Genomic DNA, 18,354 nt, shown 5'->3' with positions numbered 1-18,354 from the left:
GGCATGAGCCACCACGCCTGGCCCACAACTACGATTAAAAAAAAAAAAAAATGTGGCCAGGTGCGATGGCTCATGCCTGTAATCCCAGCACTTTGGGAGGCCGAGGCAGGCAGATCACCTGAGATCGGGAGTTCAACATGACCAACGTGGTGAAACACTGCCTCTACTAAAAATACAAAATAAGCCGGGCGTGGTGGCGCATGCCTGTAATCCCAGCTACTTGGGAGGCTGAGGCAAGAGAATCACTTGAACCCAGGAAGTGGAGGTTGCAGTGAGCCAAGATCATCTCACCACTGCACTCCAGCCTGGGTGACAGAGCGAGACTCCATATCAAAAAAAAAAAAAAAAAACAAAAAACAAAAGTTACAATCTATTGGACAATGTGGATCAGGAGGCTTAAAACTCCCCCACTCAGTCATTCAACATCTGGGAACCTATTCTAAGGAAGTAATTAGAAACACAGAAAGACGTTCACTGCTTCATTATTTCAGTAACAAAACACTGAAAACATCCTATAAGTTCATAAATGGAGAATAATTAAATTGTGACAGAATATTATACAATCATAAAATGTCATTAAAAAAAGTCTCACCTTACAAGTTTCTCTTTAAAAAAATGAAACAGAAGTGAAATTATGGGTATTTTTCACTTTTTCCTGTATTTTTCTGGATTTTGCCCCCATAAGCCAATAATGTGTATTAGCCACACCCACTCCCTCCCCAGTGCGGGGAAACTTACCAAGGCAGGGTCATCGTGTTTATACAGTGTCACCGCAGGAACAGCTGGCAAACCCAGCCACGGGCCAGGAGTCATCGTCATGCTACCACATTTGGCTGCAGCCTACCAAAACAAGAACAACTCTTTGTTAGATTATCAGAATACACAAACCTAACACCCTCCTCCATTCATAAAAACTGTGAAGAGCCATGAGGGATTGAGTGATTTTAAATTCATTCTTAAAAACACCAATATTCAGTAAATCAACAACATACCAGCACTGATGACGAGACATAACCCAGAGCCAATGTTGCCAGATTCACACTGGAAGAAAAAACACCAGTCTAAGAACTGACTATTTAATGTTGCTTACTCACCATGTACTTAAAAAAATAAAGGCTGTGCTGTTGCAAGTTGACACTTAAGTATATTTTTAATGTTATTAGCTTTCATAACAGCAACAGAAGATGTGCTTTATACATATGAAGGAAAATCCTGAAAATGCACTTTAATAAAAATGTGTCTCAGGAACTATCCCCGCTCATTTAATATAATGGGAGTATTATTCTCTTTCATGGATCTTATTTTCCAGTTTTATCATTCTTTACTTAGGGATCAAAAAGAAACCTCCCTGTATGATGTGGTGGATATGGGCTACTCTGGCTGCCCACGTCCGTTCCCCCTGCTTCTCTTAATGGCCCTACAATAGCCTTCCGGGGCGCCACCTCCATTTCTTCCAGCAGAACATGAGCTTTGTGGGGAGGAGACACCACTATCTGCTCCAGAGGAGGGCAAAGAACCTGAACTATCAGAGGATTACTTCTCCCTGGCCACAGTGGCTGGTTCAATATGAGACTTCTGTTAGGACTTCCAGCTGACCACGAAGCTGGAAAGAAGGCTGGAGTTTCTGCAGCTACTTTGTACTGTAACAGGAAAATCTGTCCACAGGTAGAGGAAACCAAGCCCAGTGCCTGTGACTGGGGGAGCAGAGGTGGGAGTAACACACTGGATCCTGGTTGATGTTGTGCCTGAGGCAGTCATAACACTGCTCTTTGTAGTTATGTGAGCCAGTAAGATCTCTTTGGGCTTAAGCCAATTTGGGTTATTTTGTGATCTGTGACCCGAAGAGCCCTTCGTGATAAATGTCACCAAAGTGAGAGCCTGGATGTCGAGTCCTCATGAGGACTCTGTGCAGGCCCGAATGGAGCCACCAGCCTCACCGCCGGCTTACCCCTCCACATGAAGCCATATGCCATACTGCTCACAGAGTTCTTCCAATCTCCCAATCTTGTCTGTGTGTCCTACTGCTGCCGTTCCTAGGATAAAACAGATCAGGGCATTAAAAGGAACAAATGTTTTCTAAGGCTTTATACACCTTAAACACTTCTATACACATTATCGCCCTAGGAGGGAAGTGACTTATTATATCCCTATTTTATTGAGATTTTCTTTGTGGAAGGACTTAAAATCAGTGTTTGTGAGCTGACTTATTACAAGCTTTGAAGAGTATGTAATCTCTATTGCATGTATCTAATTGTGTCATTGAAATCTTTTATATACTTATTTTCTATCTACTTGATCTGCTGACTCATGAGAAATATATTCAAATCTCCCACCAAGATTGTGGTTTGTCAATATATACTTGTGTTACATCAGACTTTTCCTTTAGCTTTCCTTTATATATTTTAAAGTTATGTTCACAAGCATTCATAACTGTTTTTTTTTTTTTTTTTTGAGATGGAGTCTCACACTGTCGCCCAGGCTAGAGTGCAGTGGCAGGATCTCAACTCTGCAACCTCCACCTCCCAGGTTCAAGCAATTCTCCTCGCCTCAGCCTCCCAAGTAGGTGGGATTACAGGCGCCAGCCACCACGCCCGGCTAATTTTTTTGTATTTTTAGTAGAGACGGGGTTTCACTACATTGGCCAGGCTGGTCTCGAACTCCTGACCTCGTGATCCACCTGCCTCGGCCTTCCAAAGTGCTGGGATTATAAGCATGAGCCACCGTGCCCAGCAAGTATAACTGTTATTTCTTTTAGGAGATTACATCTTTCATCAATATGAAGTCGATTTTATCCCACACTAATATGGCTATGGTACTTTCATTTTATCAGCATTTGTCCAAGATAAACTTTTCCACCTTTTTATTTTATTGTCACTTCCTGGATTATTTTGATTTAGATATGCCCTTTATAAAAATCATATAGGTGGGCTGGGCACAGTGGCTCACACCTGTAATCCCAGCACTCTGGGAGGCCCAGGCGGGTGGATCACAAGGTCAGGAGATCGAGACCATCCTGGCTAACACGGTGAAATCCCGTCTCTACTAAAAATACAAAAACAAAATCAGCTGGGTGTAGTGGTGGGTGCCTATAGTCCCAGGTACTCGGGGGGCTGAGGTGGGAGAATGGCGTGAACCCGGGAGGCAGAGCTTGCAGTGAGCCGAGATCGTGCCACTGCACTCCAGCCTGGGCAACAAAGCGAGACTCCAGCTCAAAAAACAAACAAACAAAACATAGAGATGAATTTGTTTTGTTTCCACCCAGGTTCTTTGTAAAACAGAACATGCATTCTGAAGCCAGCTTAAGCATATTAAGCACTTTCAGCCGCTCCCTTGGTAATTGATTGCACTACAGATTTTGCTGGGGAGATCCCTTTTCAGAGAGAGCTTAGTTAAAACGTGGAGTCAGGCATTCCCCCAACCGTCCCAAATTTCCAGTTAGCAGCAAGCCAACCAAAAAGATTTCAAACCCTCACCAATGGCCTCAACAAACAAAGCTAAAGAAAGTAGTTCTTTTGTAAGGTCTATGCCAGGAAAAGGGCTGAACACTTTTTCCCCTCATACCTAAATCTACCTCAAATTGAAAAAAAAAAAAAATCTTAACAGACACATTTAGTTTAGCTGAAACAAGATCAAATGTCAATGCACGGGCTGTGCCACAGGCTCTTCCAGCAAAATAAAAGCATACTGCTGTGTTAGTGCCCGGACCGCATTCAGATTCTTTTCATATTTCTTGGCAACGTCTGGTGACTAACCCTTGACATGTGTCTTCTGACATCTGCAACATAATCACACTGGCAAGTCACTCAGTCACATGCAAACTGCAGCCCCTCCAGTTTATCATGTGACTGAATACGGGTGAATTTGTGTTTTTAAACAAGGCAGGAAGTGATGGTTTTTCTGTTGGCAATAAAGTGAATATTTATGTGGTTTTTCTATTTTGTCTTTTTTTTTTTTTGAGACAGGATCTCACCCTGTTGCCCAGGCCGGAGTGCAGCAGCGCAATCTCGGCTCACTGCAATCTCAGCCTCCTGGGTTCAAGCTATTCTCCCGCCTCGGCCTCCTAAGTAGCTGGGATTACAAGTGCCTGCCACCACAACCAGCTAATTTTTATATTTTTAGTAGAGACAGGGTTTCGCCATTTTGGCCAGGCTGGTCTTGAACTCCTGACCCCAGGTGATCTTCCCGCCTTGGCCTCTCAAAGTGCTGGAATTACAGGCATGAGGCACCGCACCCGGCCTAAATAAGCAGTTTTATTGTAGTATGATTTTTTTTTTTTTTTTTTTGAGACAGAGTCCCTTTCTGTCGCCCAGGCTACAGTGCGGTGGTGCGATCTTGGCTCACTGCAACCTCCACCTCCCAGGTTCAAGCGATTCTCCTGCCTCAGCCTCCCAAGTAGCTGGGACTACAAGTACACACCACCACACCTGGCTAATTTTTGCATTTTTAGTAGAGATGGGGTTTTACCACATTGGTCAGGCTGGTCTTGAACTCCTGACCTTGTGATCTGCCTGCCTCAGCCTCCCAAAGTGCTGGGACTACAGGCATGAGCTGCCATGCTCGGCCTACTGTAGTATGATTTACATGAAACAAAACTCACTCATGTAAGTATACGGTCCAATGAGTTTTGACAAATATATAGAGCATGTAACCATCAACACAATCAAGATTCAGAATACTTCCATCAACCCCCAAATCCCATCAACCCCAATATAATTACCCTTTCCCTGACTCCTCACTGGCCCTGGAAAATCCTGATCTGCTTCTGTCACTGTAGTTTTTTGCCTTTTTTTTTTTTTTTTTTCTGAGATAGGGTCTCACTCTGTCGCCCAGGCTGAAGTGCAGTGGCACAATCTCGGCTCATTGCAAGCTCCGCCTCTCGGGTTCACGCCATTCTCCTGCCTCAGCCTCCCGAGTAGCTGGGACTACAGGTGCCCACCACCACGCCTGGCAAATTTTATTTATTTATTTTTTATAGAGACAGAGTCTCACTCTGTCACCAAGGCTGGAGTGCAGTGGTGCGATCTCACCTCACTGCAACCTCCGCTTCCCGAGTTCACGCCATTCTCCTGCCTCAGCCTCCCAAGCAGCTGGGACTACAGGTGCCCACCACCACACCCAGCTATTTTTTTGTATTTTTAGTGGAAATGGGGTTTCACCATGTTAGCCAGGATGTCTTGATCTCCTGACCTCGTGATCTGCCCGCCTCGGCCTCCCAAAGTGCTGGGATTACAGGCTTGAGTCACTGTGCCTGGCCTGACATAGTATTTTGAAGATTTTTTTTTTTTTTTTTTTTAAGAAAGGATCTCGCTCTGTCACCCAGGCTGGGGTATGGTAGCACAATCTTGGCTCACTGCAACCTCTCTCTCCTGGGTTCAAGCCAACCTCCCACCAAAGCCTCTGGAGTAGCTGGGACTACAGGTACACACCACCACACCTGGCTAATGTTTAGTATTTTTTGTAGAGATTTCCTAGGGGTTTCGCCATGTTGCCCAGGCTGGTCTCGAACACCTGAGGGCAATTGATCTCGCCGTCTCAGCCTTCCCAAGTGTTGGGATTACAAGTGTGAGCCACCTGTAATTTCTCTATTCTAACAGACATGTAGTAATGTCTCACGGTGATCTTAATTTGCATTTCACTCATGACTAATGATGTTAAACATCTTTTCAAGTGCTATACATTTTCATTTTCTTTGATGAAGTATCTGCTCACATCTGTTGTTCATTAAAAAACTGTACTGTGGGCCGGGCACAGTAGCTCACACCTGTAATCCCGGCACTTTGGGAGACCAAGGCAGGCAGATCACCTAAGGTCAGGAGTTCAAGACCAGCCTGGCCAACATGGTGAAACTCCATCTCTACTAAAAATACAAAAAAACTAGCTAGGTGTGGTGGCGCATGCCTGTAATCCCAGATACTCGGGAGGCTAAGGCAGAAGAATCACTGGAACCCGGGAGGCAGAGGTTGCAGTGAGCCAAGATCGCACCACTGCACTCTAGTCTGGGCAACAGAATAAGACTCCATCTCAAAAAAAAAAAAAAAAAAAAAAAATTGTATTGCTCGTGTCCTTATTGAGTTGTAGCAGTTCTTTATATATTTTAGATACAAGTTCTTTGTCAAACAAATGTTTTGTAGCTTCTGGGGAAAAGAATGAAAAAGAAATTTTAAAAGAAGACAGGCCTGGGACAGTGGCTGGCTGGGTGTGGTGGCTCACGCCTGTAATCCCATCACTTTGGGAGGCCAAGGCAGGTGGACCACCTGAGGTCAGGAGTTTGAGACCAGCCTGGCCAACATGGCGAAATCTCGTCTCTACTAAAAATATAAAAATTAGCCTGGCATGGTGGCGTGCGCCTGTAATCCCAGCTACTCAGGAGGCTGAGGCAGGCGGATCGCTTGAACCTGGGAGGCAGAGGTTGCAGTGAGCCAAGGTCGCACCACTGCACTCCAGCCTGGGCGGCACAGCAAAACTCCATCTCAAAAACATAAAAAAGAAAAATACAAAAAGACAAAAAAAAAAAAAAAGAAATAAGAAAAAAACGTTTTGCAAATATTTCTCCCAGTCTGTAACTTGCCTTTCATCTTCTTAATAGGGGCTTTCAAACAGCTAATGCTTTTAATTTTTGATAAAGTACAATTTATGGTTCACATATTTTGTATCCTAAGAAACGTAACCTAAGGTCACAAAGATCTCCTGTATTTTCTTCGAGACATTTTATTGTCTTAGATATATGCTTAGGTTGATGAACCATTTATAGTTAATATTTATATATACGGAGAATAAGATAAGGGTTAAGATTCAGTTTTTTTCCATATGGATATCCAAGCTCTAAGACCACTGATCGAAAAAGATTGTCCTTTCTCCCTCGAATTACTCAGGCATCTGTAAAAACCTGAAGTGTCCATATACTTCACATGAGTCTATTTCTGAATTCTCTATTTTATTTGGTTAATCTCACACAATCTTACTTGCTGCTTTACAGAAGTCTTGAAGTATGACAAGGTAAGTCTTCCAATTTTGTTCTTTTTCAAAATTCTTTGGGCTGTTCCTAGATCCCTTGTATTTCTATATAAACTTTAGAATTAGCTCATCAAGTTCTATAAGAAATTGTAGCCTGTTGAGATTTTAAGAGGGATCGAGTTGAATCTACAGATTAGTTTGGGAAGAACTGACTTAATACTTAGTCTTCCAACCCATGTGTATGGCATATCGTTCTTGGGTCTTCTTGAATTTCTCTCAGTAACATTCTTAGTTTTCAATGTACAGATCTTGCATATATTTTGTTAAATTGATCCATAAACTTTTCATCTTTTTTGATCCTATTATAAATGACATTTAAAATTCAATTTCCAATTCTTCTTTGCTAGTATATAAAAATCCAGAAAATGGTTTAGATTTGATCATTAGTTCCAGTAGCTTTTCTTTAGTTTTCTATCTATATAATCATGCCTGCAAACAAAGTTTTATTTCTTCCTTTCTAATCTGTCCGTTATTTTTTTTTGCCTTATTGCACTGTCTTAGATTTCAAGTATGATGCTGAATGAGATAAGTGGAGCAGCAAGTGGTAGTTGCTCTGCCGCCTATAAGGTAGATATTTAAGTGTGACATTTTATGAATTTTCTTGTTTAATTTTTACAACGATCTTACAATGTCAGTACAATTATTTTTATTTATTGAGATGGGGTCTTGCTATGTTACCCAGGCTGGTATTGAACTTCTGGGCTTAAGCCAACATCTGGCTTGTCTCCTGAGTAGGGCGACTATAGGCATGTGCCACCACACCTGGCTTAAATGCGTCATTTAAAAATTCAGGCCAGGTACAGTGGCTCATGCCTGTAATCCCAGCAATTTGGGAGGCTGAGGCAGGCGGATCACCTGAGGTCAGGAGTTCGAGACCAGCCTGGCCAACATACTGAAACCCTGTCTCTACTAAAAATACAAGAAATTAGCCAGATGTGGTGGCACACACCTGTAATCCCAGCAATTCAGGAGGTTGAGACAGGAGAAACACTTGAACCTGGGAGGCAGAGATTGCAGTGAGGTGAGATTGTGCTACTGCACTCCAGCCTGGGCAACAGAGTGAGACTCTGTCTCAAAAAAATAAAATAAAATTCAGTTTAGAACAGGGAAAAGAAGTACATGAAGGAGAAGATAGAGAAGCATTTACAATCTAAATGAAAAAGTATACACACACATAAAATAACTTCCAAAACAAACCAACGATTAAAGAAAAATCTACCGAGCCAACCTTACTATTACAGTTTTTGCTACAATGTGGATATGGACTATCTTAAACATGCGGTACACACACATTTCTTAAGACTTTATCTTTTATAGGCTGAGGACGTAGCCTCGCTCCTATATATTCAAAATGGTAGATTCAGCATCATGCTACCTACCTGCATTTGCGACAAGCAACAGGGGCAGTCTTCCTCGCTCTATATCATCTTTAATCAGTTTCTCCAGGAAGGCAACATCCTGGAACCAAAACAAATCATTGAAAAATGAGGTGCCTAGTATAAAAGCTATAAAATGAAAAATTATGACTTGCAAAAGAAGCAGATAACTCTCAAAAGTAATGTCAAATCAATTCTTACTCTTGACAATTTTTCTGTTTTCTCTCATCATAGATGTGAAAATCAAATAGTTTTCCTTGAAGACTAGAAAAATCAGTTAAACAAGATTAAAGGTAAAAACTGTACATATGCAGGAACATTTCTTTGATTTTAAACATTTACATTTAAATGAAATGTTCTCTTAACTCTCCTAAAACAGCCAAGAATGTATCTCTACTATTACTCACTGATGTACCTGAACTAGAAAATAAAACTACCTTGACAAAAGAAATAAAAAACTCTAAACTCCATCCCTTCCTTTTCCTTCTGGAATCATTAAGGAGAGATTTATCACCTGCATGTCTGAAAATAAGCAGAACTCAATTCCACGATGACAATGAAGAACCTCATTTTCAAAATCTGCCCATTCATAAATCCAGGCAACAGTGCTAACTCATTAAAAGTAGGAGCTTCAGAAGAAATTTCTGGTGCTTAATTGAGCTGCCATGTTTCTACTTAAAGCAGGCGATACAGTAATTACAAGACTCCTTAAAAGCCAGGTGCTCCTGACCTATATACCAACCAACCTTCATGGACATTCACATATTAACAGAAGCATATATTACACGATGCAAGGGTCCAAGCAATACATCAGTAAGTTACTAATTATCTGGAGGCCAGCAAAACGAACTTCACTTGAAAGGCAGTTTCCAAACACAATCCCACATGATTTTACAAACCAAAAGTAGAACTCACCATCTGATGCTGGAATCCAAACATAGTGTTACAGGGTACATGGCACAAGCAGGGGAAGGGCAAGCCGAGCTGCAGGAAGAAACATACGACTTGACAAGAAAGCTCTCTGCACCATTCACTTCAGATTGTGAAAGGCTGTGGCTCTAAGACAAGCCACGATTATTCTTCTAAGAAATCTCTCTCCTTAGGAACTCTTAATATTATAAATTGATGTTAAAGTACATTTAGAAAGCCAAGCTGAAAAAAAAAAAGGGTGAATTTCCAAGTGCCTTATAAGAGGATATAATGTAAAATTTTCTAAATGATTCAAGTAATTATCTTTGGTATATTCTAGAATATACCAGAAACACTTTGACAAACACAGAAACAATTGGGTCGTCAGCATTTTAGTGGGGGTAATTTTAGATTCTTTCTCCAAGCATTACTGGTAAATAACACCAGCTAAAGGCATTCAAAGAGCAGTATCTTATTTATGGGTTCACCCACCCCTAAAAAGTAATAAATATGGATTAGCAGATGCACATTTCTCAAGAGAAGTGAAGTCAGTGTTATGCACAGAGACAGTGATTGTCAACTTAATTTTATATTCTTCATGTTTAGCCTCCAAGTCCTTGAGGAGTTTACAGTTTTAGGAATTGTAAACAGTTGCAGCATACTGTTCTGTATGACTAAGACTTGGGAGCATTCAGAGACCAAAAATTTAATAAGCACATTTTCTCCTTAAAGGATTAAAAATTACGAATGTGACACCCAAGTAAAACAAATCCTCAAAAAAAAATACAGGTATTAAAAGTGAAAATGCCTAGCCCCCTACCCTATAAGCCACCAATCCACCCCATTAACAGTTTAATACATAACCTTTCAGATATTTTCTAGGTATAAATTTACATATTTTTCTAGGTACAAAAACATAGGTATAAAGGATACACACACTTTAAAAAATGTGAACATAACCATCTTATATATGCTGCTCTGCCAGCTGCCATTCCCAACACAACACTCTTACACATCTTTTGAAGGTTAGACTGTTGTCCCCAAACAGCCTCATGTCCGCAAGAGCCTGGCTTGCAGTAGACACTAAGTAATTCATTTCACGTTTCAGAGGATTATTATTAAACTCCCCATTTTGTACACCCCTCAAGAAGAGAACATAATTTCTTAACACCAGTGATCACAGCTCAGAATCAATTTAAAAGTCACTAAGTGTCTCCCATACATCCCCCTGGGACTCCTGCAGCTTACAGAAGAGCAACCCTCCAACCCTACGGTTTTGCTTTTAAACGTTCTTGGCAAAGACAGTTAACAGTGTCTTATCTCGATGTAGTCCTCCCAGTTGGGCTAGAAGCACCATGAACTTTAAAAATAGTCATGCTCGGCTGGGCACGGTGGCTCACGCCTGTAATCCCAGCACTTTGGGAGGCTGAGGTGGGCAGATCATGAGGTCAGGAGATCGACACCATCCTGGCTAACACGGTGAAACCCATCTCTACTAAAAAAAATACAAAAAAATTAGCTGGGCGTGGTGGCGGGCACCTGTAGTCCTAGCTACTTGGGAGGCTGAGGCAGGAGAATGGCATGAATCCGGGAGGTGGAGCTTGCAGTGAGCCGAGATCACGCCACTGCACTCCAGCCTGGGTGACAGAGCAAGACTCTGTCTCAAAAACAAACAAACAAACAAAAAAAAACAAACAAAAAATAGTCATGCTCTTTGATCCAGCAATTCTAGACTGACTCTGAAAATCCATCTGAGGACCATAACCCTAAATAAAATACAGGAAGAGCTTTATGCACAGAGAAGTCCTTAACAGCACTACACAAAGAACATTACCTGAAAATGGTCACAGAAAGCAAGAGAATGCAAATACTCTTAGTTGTCCAAAAAGGCAACAGTTAATTACTATATATTCACTTGAAGAAATACCATGAAGGCATTAAAAATAAACTATACTTTGAAAAATTATTATTAAAATGATATATTCCTGTTTTAACAGTAAGTGAAAAGAGCCAGATACAACCATATAAACACAAACACACCCCCTTCGATTAAAGTCTGGGAAAAAAGAGAAAATGTTGACTGTGGATGCCCTTGGGTAATCTATCACATATTCCTTATTTCTAAATTCAGTAATTTTTACAAATATGACAAAAGCATATAAGACCATCTTTCTTTTCACTCAACAAGAACAGCAACTAGACAAACGGGTCAACTTTAAAACTTTCAGAACAAAATAAGACATTATTTCTTTAAAATAGCCACCTGATACCACATTACCTGATTACAAAGGTATTGGCCCAGGCCAGGTCTAGCAGCAGCACTAAGATATATGACAGGCTTCTTGTTATATAACACACTGAAGCCATCCACTACGAAGTCTTCATATCGAGAATGAATGGCAAGCCTACATATTTTTGCAAGTCCTTCTCTTTCCTCTTTGTGGAAATAAGCACACCCATTTTCATATCTGTTAAGAGATACATATTAATATGCTCTTATTTCTAGTTAAGGATTGTATAAGTCAACCTTACAATCATGGAGACAATTCTTTTCTCAAGCTAGGAATTGTCACTTTTATCAGGCAGAGAGGACAGGAATGTGAAACATCCTCATCGTAGATGGCTGACACCTCATTACAGCTGAGGTTACCAAGCAGCGAGACAATAACCCTCCATCCATACCCAATTCCATAAAGAGCAGAAACTATGAAAACAAGTAGAGACCAGGAATTCTCAAATACAAAAAGCCTGAAGATCATGGTTCTGGCTTATTATGAACTAAGGCCAGCACTGGATAACACAGGCATAGTTCATAGCAGAGTTTCAGCCCTAAAACATCCAAAGAAAATAAAACTGTCAAAAATGCTAGTCAGAGGCTGGGTGTGGTGGCTCACGCCTGTAATCTCAGCACTTTGGGAGGCCAAGGCGGGTGGATCACCTGACGTCAGGAGTTTTGAGCCTAGCCTAGCTAACATGGTGAAACAACTGTCTCTACTAATTGCCAGGTGTGGTGGTGAGTGCCTGTAGTCCCAGCTACTCGGGAGACTGAGGCAGGAGAATCGCTTGAACCCAGGAGGTGGAGGGTGCAGTGAGCCGAGATTGTGCCACTGCACTCCAGCCTGGGCGACAGAGTAAGACTCCATCCGAAAAAAATAAAAAAGCTAGTCAGGCTAGCTTTTGGTTTTACTATAATCTGCTGAGGCTCCATCTCCTAGAGGAGGAGGGACAATTTCAATTACAGGCAGCAGATTTTTACTAGAACAACAGAACACTGCTCCTTTAATAAAGTTGGGCAAACTTATACTCCTGCTTGGCCAAGTTCTTTCCCAACACTGAAAGTGAGGGTCTCTCAAGACAAATGTCTCAAGTTAGGCAAACATTCCTTCTCCATAAAAGTAACAGCATAAACCCAATGCCACTAGTCCTACGTCTCCTACTGAATCCTTCATCTGTTGTAATTCCTTAGTACTGCCAGGATTATCACAGAATAAAACAAATTTCAGTTTCATAGCACATATTCATCTTCCTTATGACAGAGTTTTCTTTTCTTTTTTTTTTTTTTTTTTTTTTTTTTTTTGAGACAGAGTCTCGCTCTGTCGCCCAGGCTGGAGTGCAGTGCCTCAGCCTCCAGAGGAGCTGGGACTACAGGTGCTCACTTCCACGCCCGGCTAATCTTTTTGTATTTTTAGTAGAGACAGGGTTTCACCATGTTAGCCAGAATGGTCTCGATCTCCTCACCTTGTGATCCGCCCACCTCAGCCTCCCAAAGTGCTGGGATTACAGGCGTGAGCCACCGCGCCTGGCCTCAGAGTTTTCTTTCTAATAAAACGCAAGCTAATATTTTCAAAGCACAGCTGGCCCTCTGAACCTGTGGGTTCTGCATCTGTGGATTAAACCAAGCACGAGTAAAAAATCTTCAGAAATTTAAAAAGACGGGTGCCTCTGTACTGAATATCTACAGACTTTTTTCCTTGTCATTATTCCCTAAACAATACACTGTAACAACTATTTACACAGCATTTACATCGTATTAGGTATTATATGTAATCAAGAGATTAAAGTATATGGGAAGATGTGCCTCAGTTACATGAAAATACTGTGCTATTTTATATAAGGGATTTGAGCATCCATGAATTTTTTTATCCATAGGGTGAGGATGGGAGGTCAAGAACCAATCCCCCAAGGACACCCAAGGATAAGGGACAACTGTATTTGAATCTAGATCATTGCTCTATCTTCTACTGACATGTGCCAATTAGATACCCCACAAATAAATAACTGCTGACCCTATCAAACACATATGTGCTTCTATTCTCCACCCTTCACATGTATTAGTCCATTAGCTCATTTAATCCTCACAATGCTTCTATGAAACAGGTATTAATACTATCCCCATCTAACAGATGATGAAACAGGCATTGAGAGGTTAAACACCCCTTTCAAGGAGAAGGAAATCTGAACCCAAGTAGTACAGCTCCAGAAAAAAGATCTTTCAGTCTACACCCGACTCATAAAAGTCTTCACTGGAAACTCATCATGTCTTTACCTGAAAATTCTGCATAGCCATAAGGTGGTATCTGAAAGTATCCTAGTTGTAAGTTTTCTCAGCTTCTCTTTGTCCAGAGTTGAAATATAAGCTCCCAGACTATGTCCCAACAAAGCCATATGACCTTGTTCTCCAATATTTTGGATTCTGTTAAGCAAACTTAAAGTATTAGAGTCAAACCATAAAAAAGGACATAGAACTTAGAGACACAGAATTCCACAGAAACATCTGTCAGACTCGAAATCTACTTAATGGCCCAGAAGGCAAATCAATGCCTAAACAGTAGTGATAGTTTGGTGAGAAGTTTTTCTATTTTTTGAGATGGAGAAAAAATATATATATTTTTTCTGAGATGGAGTCTCCCTCTTGATGCCCAGGCTGGGGTGCAGTGGTGCGATCTCAGCTCACTACAACCTCCACCTCCTGGGTTCACGTGATTCTCCTGTCTCAGCCTCCCGAGTAGCTGGAATTACAGGCGCCAACCACCAAGCCCGGCTAATTTTTTGTATTTTTAGTAGAGACGGGGTTTCACCATGTTGGCCAGGCTGCTCTTGAACTCCTGACTTCAGGTGACTCACCTGCCTCGGCCTCCCAAAGTGCTGGGATTACAGGCATGAGCCACCACTCCTGGCCAGAAAAATATTTTTATAATTTGAGTTCCAGGAGATAAATAGCCCTTTTTAAATTGAGTACCTACAAACTGTTTTAAAATAATTTCCTATTAAAGTATTTTAAAAATTAAATACCAGCCTTAAGAATTGTGGAGGGTAGAGCTAAGGTAAAATCAGCTGAAAGCATTTTTTAAAGAACTAAATCCTGGCCAGGCGCAGTGGCTCATGCCTGTAATCCCAGCACTTTGGGAGGCCGAGGCGGGCGGATCACGAGGTCAGGAGATTGAGACCATCCTGGATAACATGGTGAAACCCCATCTCTACTAAAAATACAAAAAATTAGCTGGGCCTGGTGGTGGGCACCTGTAATCCCAGCTACTCAGGAGGCTGAGGCAGGAGAATGGAGTGAACCCGGGAGGCGGAGCTTGAAGTGAGCCGAAATGGCACCACTGCACTCCAGCCTGGGCAACAGAGTAAGACTCCATCTCAAAAAAAAAAAAAAAAGAATTAAATCTCAGGCCTATGCATCAAATAAGAATTATTTATTGCAATAATACAGCAAATTCATGGGGGACTAGGTATTATTTTATATATAATTAAAATTGATTATATAAAATGTTTTGTATAGAATTAAAACTAATTTCCCTTATAAAGAATAACTGTAAAAAAGAAGGACTAAGTTTACAATTGTTAACTGTGAATAATAAGAAAAAGACAAATAACCTAATAGGATCATGGGCAACAGACAGTTCCTAGAAATATAAATGGGTCTTAAAACATACAAAAAGACACGTCACTTGGTTCATAATTTTAAAAACCTGCAAATTCGAATTATGCTGAAACACCATTTCTCACTTATCAGATTTCTCATCGGAATATCACTTATCAATGATCCTTCAGTCTGATAACGCCTTTGCAGGTGAATAGTGTGGAAACAAAGTACTCTCATACATTGCTGGTGGGACTGCTAAATGCCGCAACTCCATGGAGGGAAATTTGGCAGGATCTATCAAAATTACAAAAGCACACACTGTCTGAGACAGCAACTCCACTTTCAGGACTTTGTCCTCCAGACACCTGCTTCTATGAGAAGTGACACATGTCGAAAGTTGTTTGCTGCAGCAATGTTTGTAACAGTGCAACATGACAGGGGACCAATAAAATATGGTTCATCTGTTCAAAGTAAAACACATAGCTCTGACAAAGGAGAAAGTTCCTGTGCATTAATATGCAGTGAACTCCAAGACATAAGTGAAAAAATGCAAGATGCACAGCATATGCATAGTAATTATGTATTAGAGAGGGTGGGCATAGACATTTTGCTGGTGTATAATACATATAAAATCTCTCTGGAAGAATACACAAGAAACTGGTAATGTCTGTCTCTAGAGAAGAAAACACGGTAGGGAGATAGAGGTAGGAAGGAAAATTCCCTTTGTATATCGTTCTTTATTGTCTGAATTTTGAACCAAGAGAACAATTTTACTTATTTCAAAACATCAAATTTAAAATAATTAAAGAGAAAACTAACTAAATACCTAATGAATACAAGTACAGCAATTCTTAGGAAGCAGAAGCACAGCAGCAGAAAGACATGCGACACTCACTCTTCAGTCCTTCTGCCAGCGCCTCTCTAAGGCATGATACCATAAAAACTATGGGATCTAATTTCAATAAATGCCTTCATTTCACAAAATATATATTAATATAAACGTCTTTCTGAAAATAAAAAGGATTACTTTAGTATCATATATAACTCAATGAAATATAGCTTCTTATTTGAGCAACTTGTCAGAGCGCAATCACTACGAAATCAAGAACACATGCACTTGAAAAGAGAAGCTGCCAGGTTCATTACCTGGGGCTCTGGGGCTCCTCATCTTCATCTCCATGCATCAGATTCTGAACTAACTGGAGGATGCTCACCATATCTTGTCCACTGCAGAATGAAAAGAGTTGATGGGCTGATGGGAACAGCACACATCCCCCGCCACTCTCCCGCTCCTTCCCTCATTCAACTGGCGTTGCTTCAAGTTTTTTTTTTTTCTTAAGCAACTATAAGAGAAAGAATGTGGTATATAGTTTATGCTTTTTAAAAAACAAAGCTCAAATTATAAACTGAATTCTGATATAAACTTACTTGTGGTTAAATAAATCTTCTACCTAATTATGACTTTCATTTTAATAAATGTCACCAGTCTTTTTATTTTTATTTATTTTTTTGAGACAGGGTCTCACTTTGTCACCCAAGGTGGTGGGAAGTGGCATAATCCGGGCTCACCGCAACCTCTGCCTCCCAGGTGTAAGCGATCCTCCTGCCTCAGCCTCCTGAGTAGCTGAGATTACAAGCGTGCGCCACCACGCTCGGCTAATTTTTGTATTTTTAGTAGAGATGGGGTTTCACCATGTTGGCCAGACTGGTCTTCAACTCCTGGCTTCAAGTGATCCACCCTCCTCGGCCTCCCAAAGTGCTGGGGTTACAGGCATGAGCCACCACGCCCAGCCGTTTTTTTATTTTTGGTAGAAACAGGGTTTTGCCATGTTGCCCAGCCTGGTCTCAAACCACCAAGCTCAAGCAATCCTCCTGCCTCAGCCTCCAAAAGTGCTGGGATTACAGGCCTGAGCCACCTTGCCCAGCCACCAGTCTTGCTCTAGCAACATTTCTATACATTTCATTTGAATCTTGGAGTACAAGACAGAGAATATTTAATAAGCATGTAATAAGAGCCAAAAGTCCTTATAATATGTACTTATAATATATAAGTGTATTATATACTATACATTATATAAAATATAAAATATATATAAAATATATTATATAAAATACAATATATAATCATCCTTAGTATATTATAATGCTAGACAGTCACAGAACACTCCAATAGCACTGGTATATCTAATTTTCCTCCATAGGGATCTTGTCCGTTTGGACTAACAGCCTCTAACAATGCAAGCTTCATTTATTACCAGCTCTTCCCCAAGCTGGGAACCTTGAGATCTGCTTAGAGTATAAAAACATTTTACTTCTATCCAAGATATGTTGCTATGAAATGCTCATTACATGAGGAGATGGAAAGTTATGAAAAGAATTCGAATGGCTGAAGTAGCAAGCAATGGCAAGGCAACTTGCAACAGGAATAACGTAAAGCTATTCGTCTGTTAATGAGAATAGACTAAAAAGATGTTTCCTCTTTCAAAAAAGGAAGCGCCATCAAAACAATGTCCCCAAACCAATTGTCCCCAAGGTGCTGCCCTTCAAGTGAGAGGGGCTCTGGGCCTTGGACACTGTAGACATCAGAGCAGGCAGGGGCCCTTGAGGCACAATGGCTGCCTGCCACATGACCTCGAGCAAGCTATTCCAACTTGCCAAGCCGGACGTTATGGATTTGGGAGGCTTCAGACAGTGAAGGTATGGCACTTAGCTGTGCCTGGCATGTTACTAGTCTTGAATGCTGGGTGATAGCACTCCTAAGTGTGAATCCTCCTAGTCAGTGGCTTAAGGCTGAGAATTACAGATGCTGCTGGGAGTATCTCTCCTGGGAAAACTTCCGTGGAATTAGGAGACTAAACCTTAAAACCTTTGGTTTCCATCAGCAGGGCTGGAATGAGGAGATTTTATAGGACCTGACTCCTGTTCTGAGCTGAGAATGCACTTCACACCTAGCTTCACATCAGCATTATTCATGCAACGAATAGGAGTGACTGTTTTAAAGTATTAGTATCTCGGCGTGTTATTGGCACACTGTGATCCTTCCTCCATACTTTTCTTTTGCAACCTGGTTCAATCTATATTCAGGTCAAAGGATATTTAAGGGAGTTGTACTGTTTACTTACGTGCAGTTTCCTGGTTATAACAGGAAAAAAAAATAAGTTTGTCTCAGGGAAGCTGGGCTGGGAT

The 18,354-nt window shown here is 41.1% G+C and overlaps 1 protein-coding gene across 2 annotated transcripts in view; it reads right to left on the bottom strand.

Moving 5' to 3' along the window:
• Positions 1–16,469, bottom strand: part of LOC129527723 (serine/threonine-protein kinase SMG1-like) — a 58,718-nt gene extending 42,249 nt beyond the window's left edge. Inside the window, exons 1-8 of one of the 2 annotated variants that reach the window (XM_063699767.1) lie at positions 16,315–16,469; positions 13,846–13,992; positions 11,578–11,767; positions 9,306–9,374; positions 8,394–8,472; positions 1,949–2,033; positions 993–1,041; positions 739–840 (exon numbers count right to left, since the gene is read on the bottom strand). In XM_063699767.1, the coding sequence (XP_063555837.1) occupies positions 739–840; positions 993–1,041; positions 1,949–2,033; positions 8,394–8,472; positions 9,306–9,374; positions 11,578–11,767; positions 13,846–13,992; positions 16,315–16,385 (792 nt within the window). In that variant the 5' untranslated portion in view covers positions 16,386–16,469. The remainder of the gene's footprint in view (positions 1–738; positions 841–992; positions 1,042–1,948; positions 2,034–8,393; positions 8,473–9,305; positions 9,375–11,577; positions 11,768–13,845; positions 13,993–16,314) is intronic. The other variant, XM_063699768.1, reaches the window with a different exon arrangement.
• Positions 16,470–18,354: the final 1,885 nt, after the last annotated feature.

This window comes from Gorilla gorilla, chromosome 18 (genome assembly GCF_029281585.2).
Source record: "Gorilla gorilla gorilla isolate KB3781 chromosome 18, NHGRI_mGorGor1-v2.1_pri, whole genome shotgun sequence".
Lineage (NCBI taxonomy): Eukaryota > Metazoa > Chordata > Mammalia > Primates > Hominidae > Gorilla > Gorilla gorilla.
This window is presented reverse-complemented; position numbering and strand designations above follow the sequence as displayed.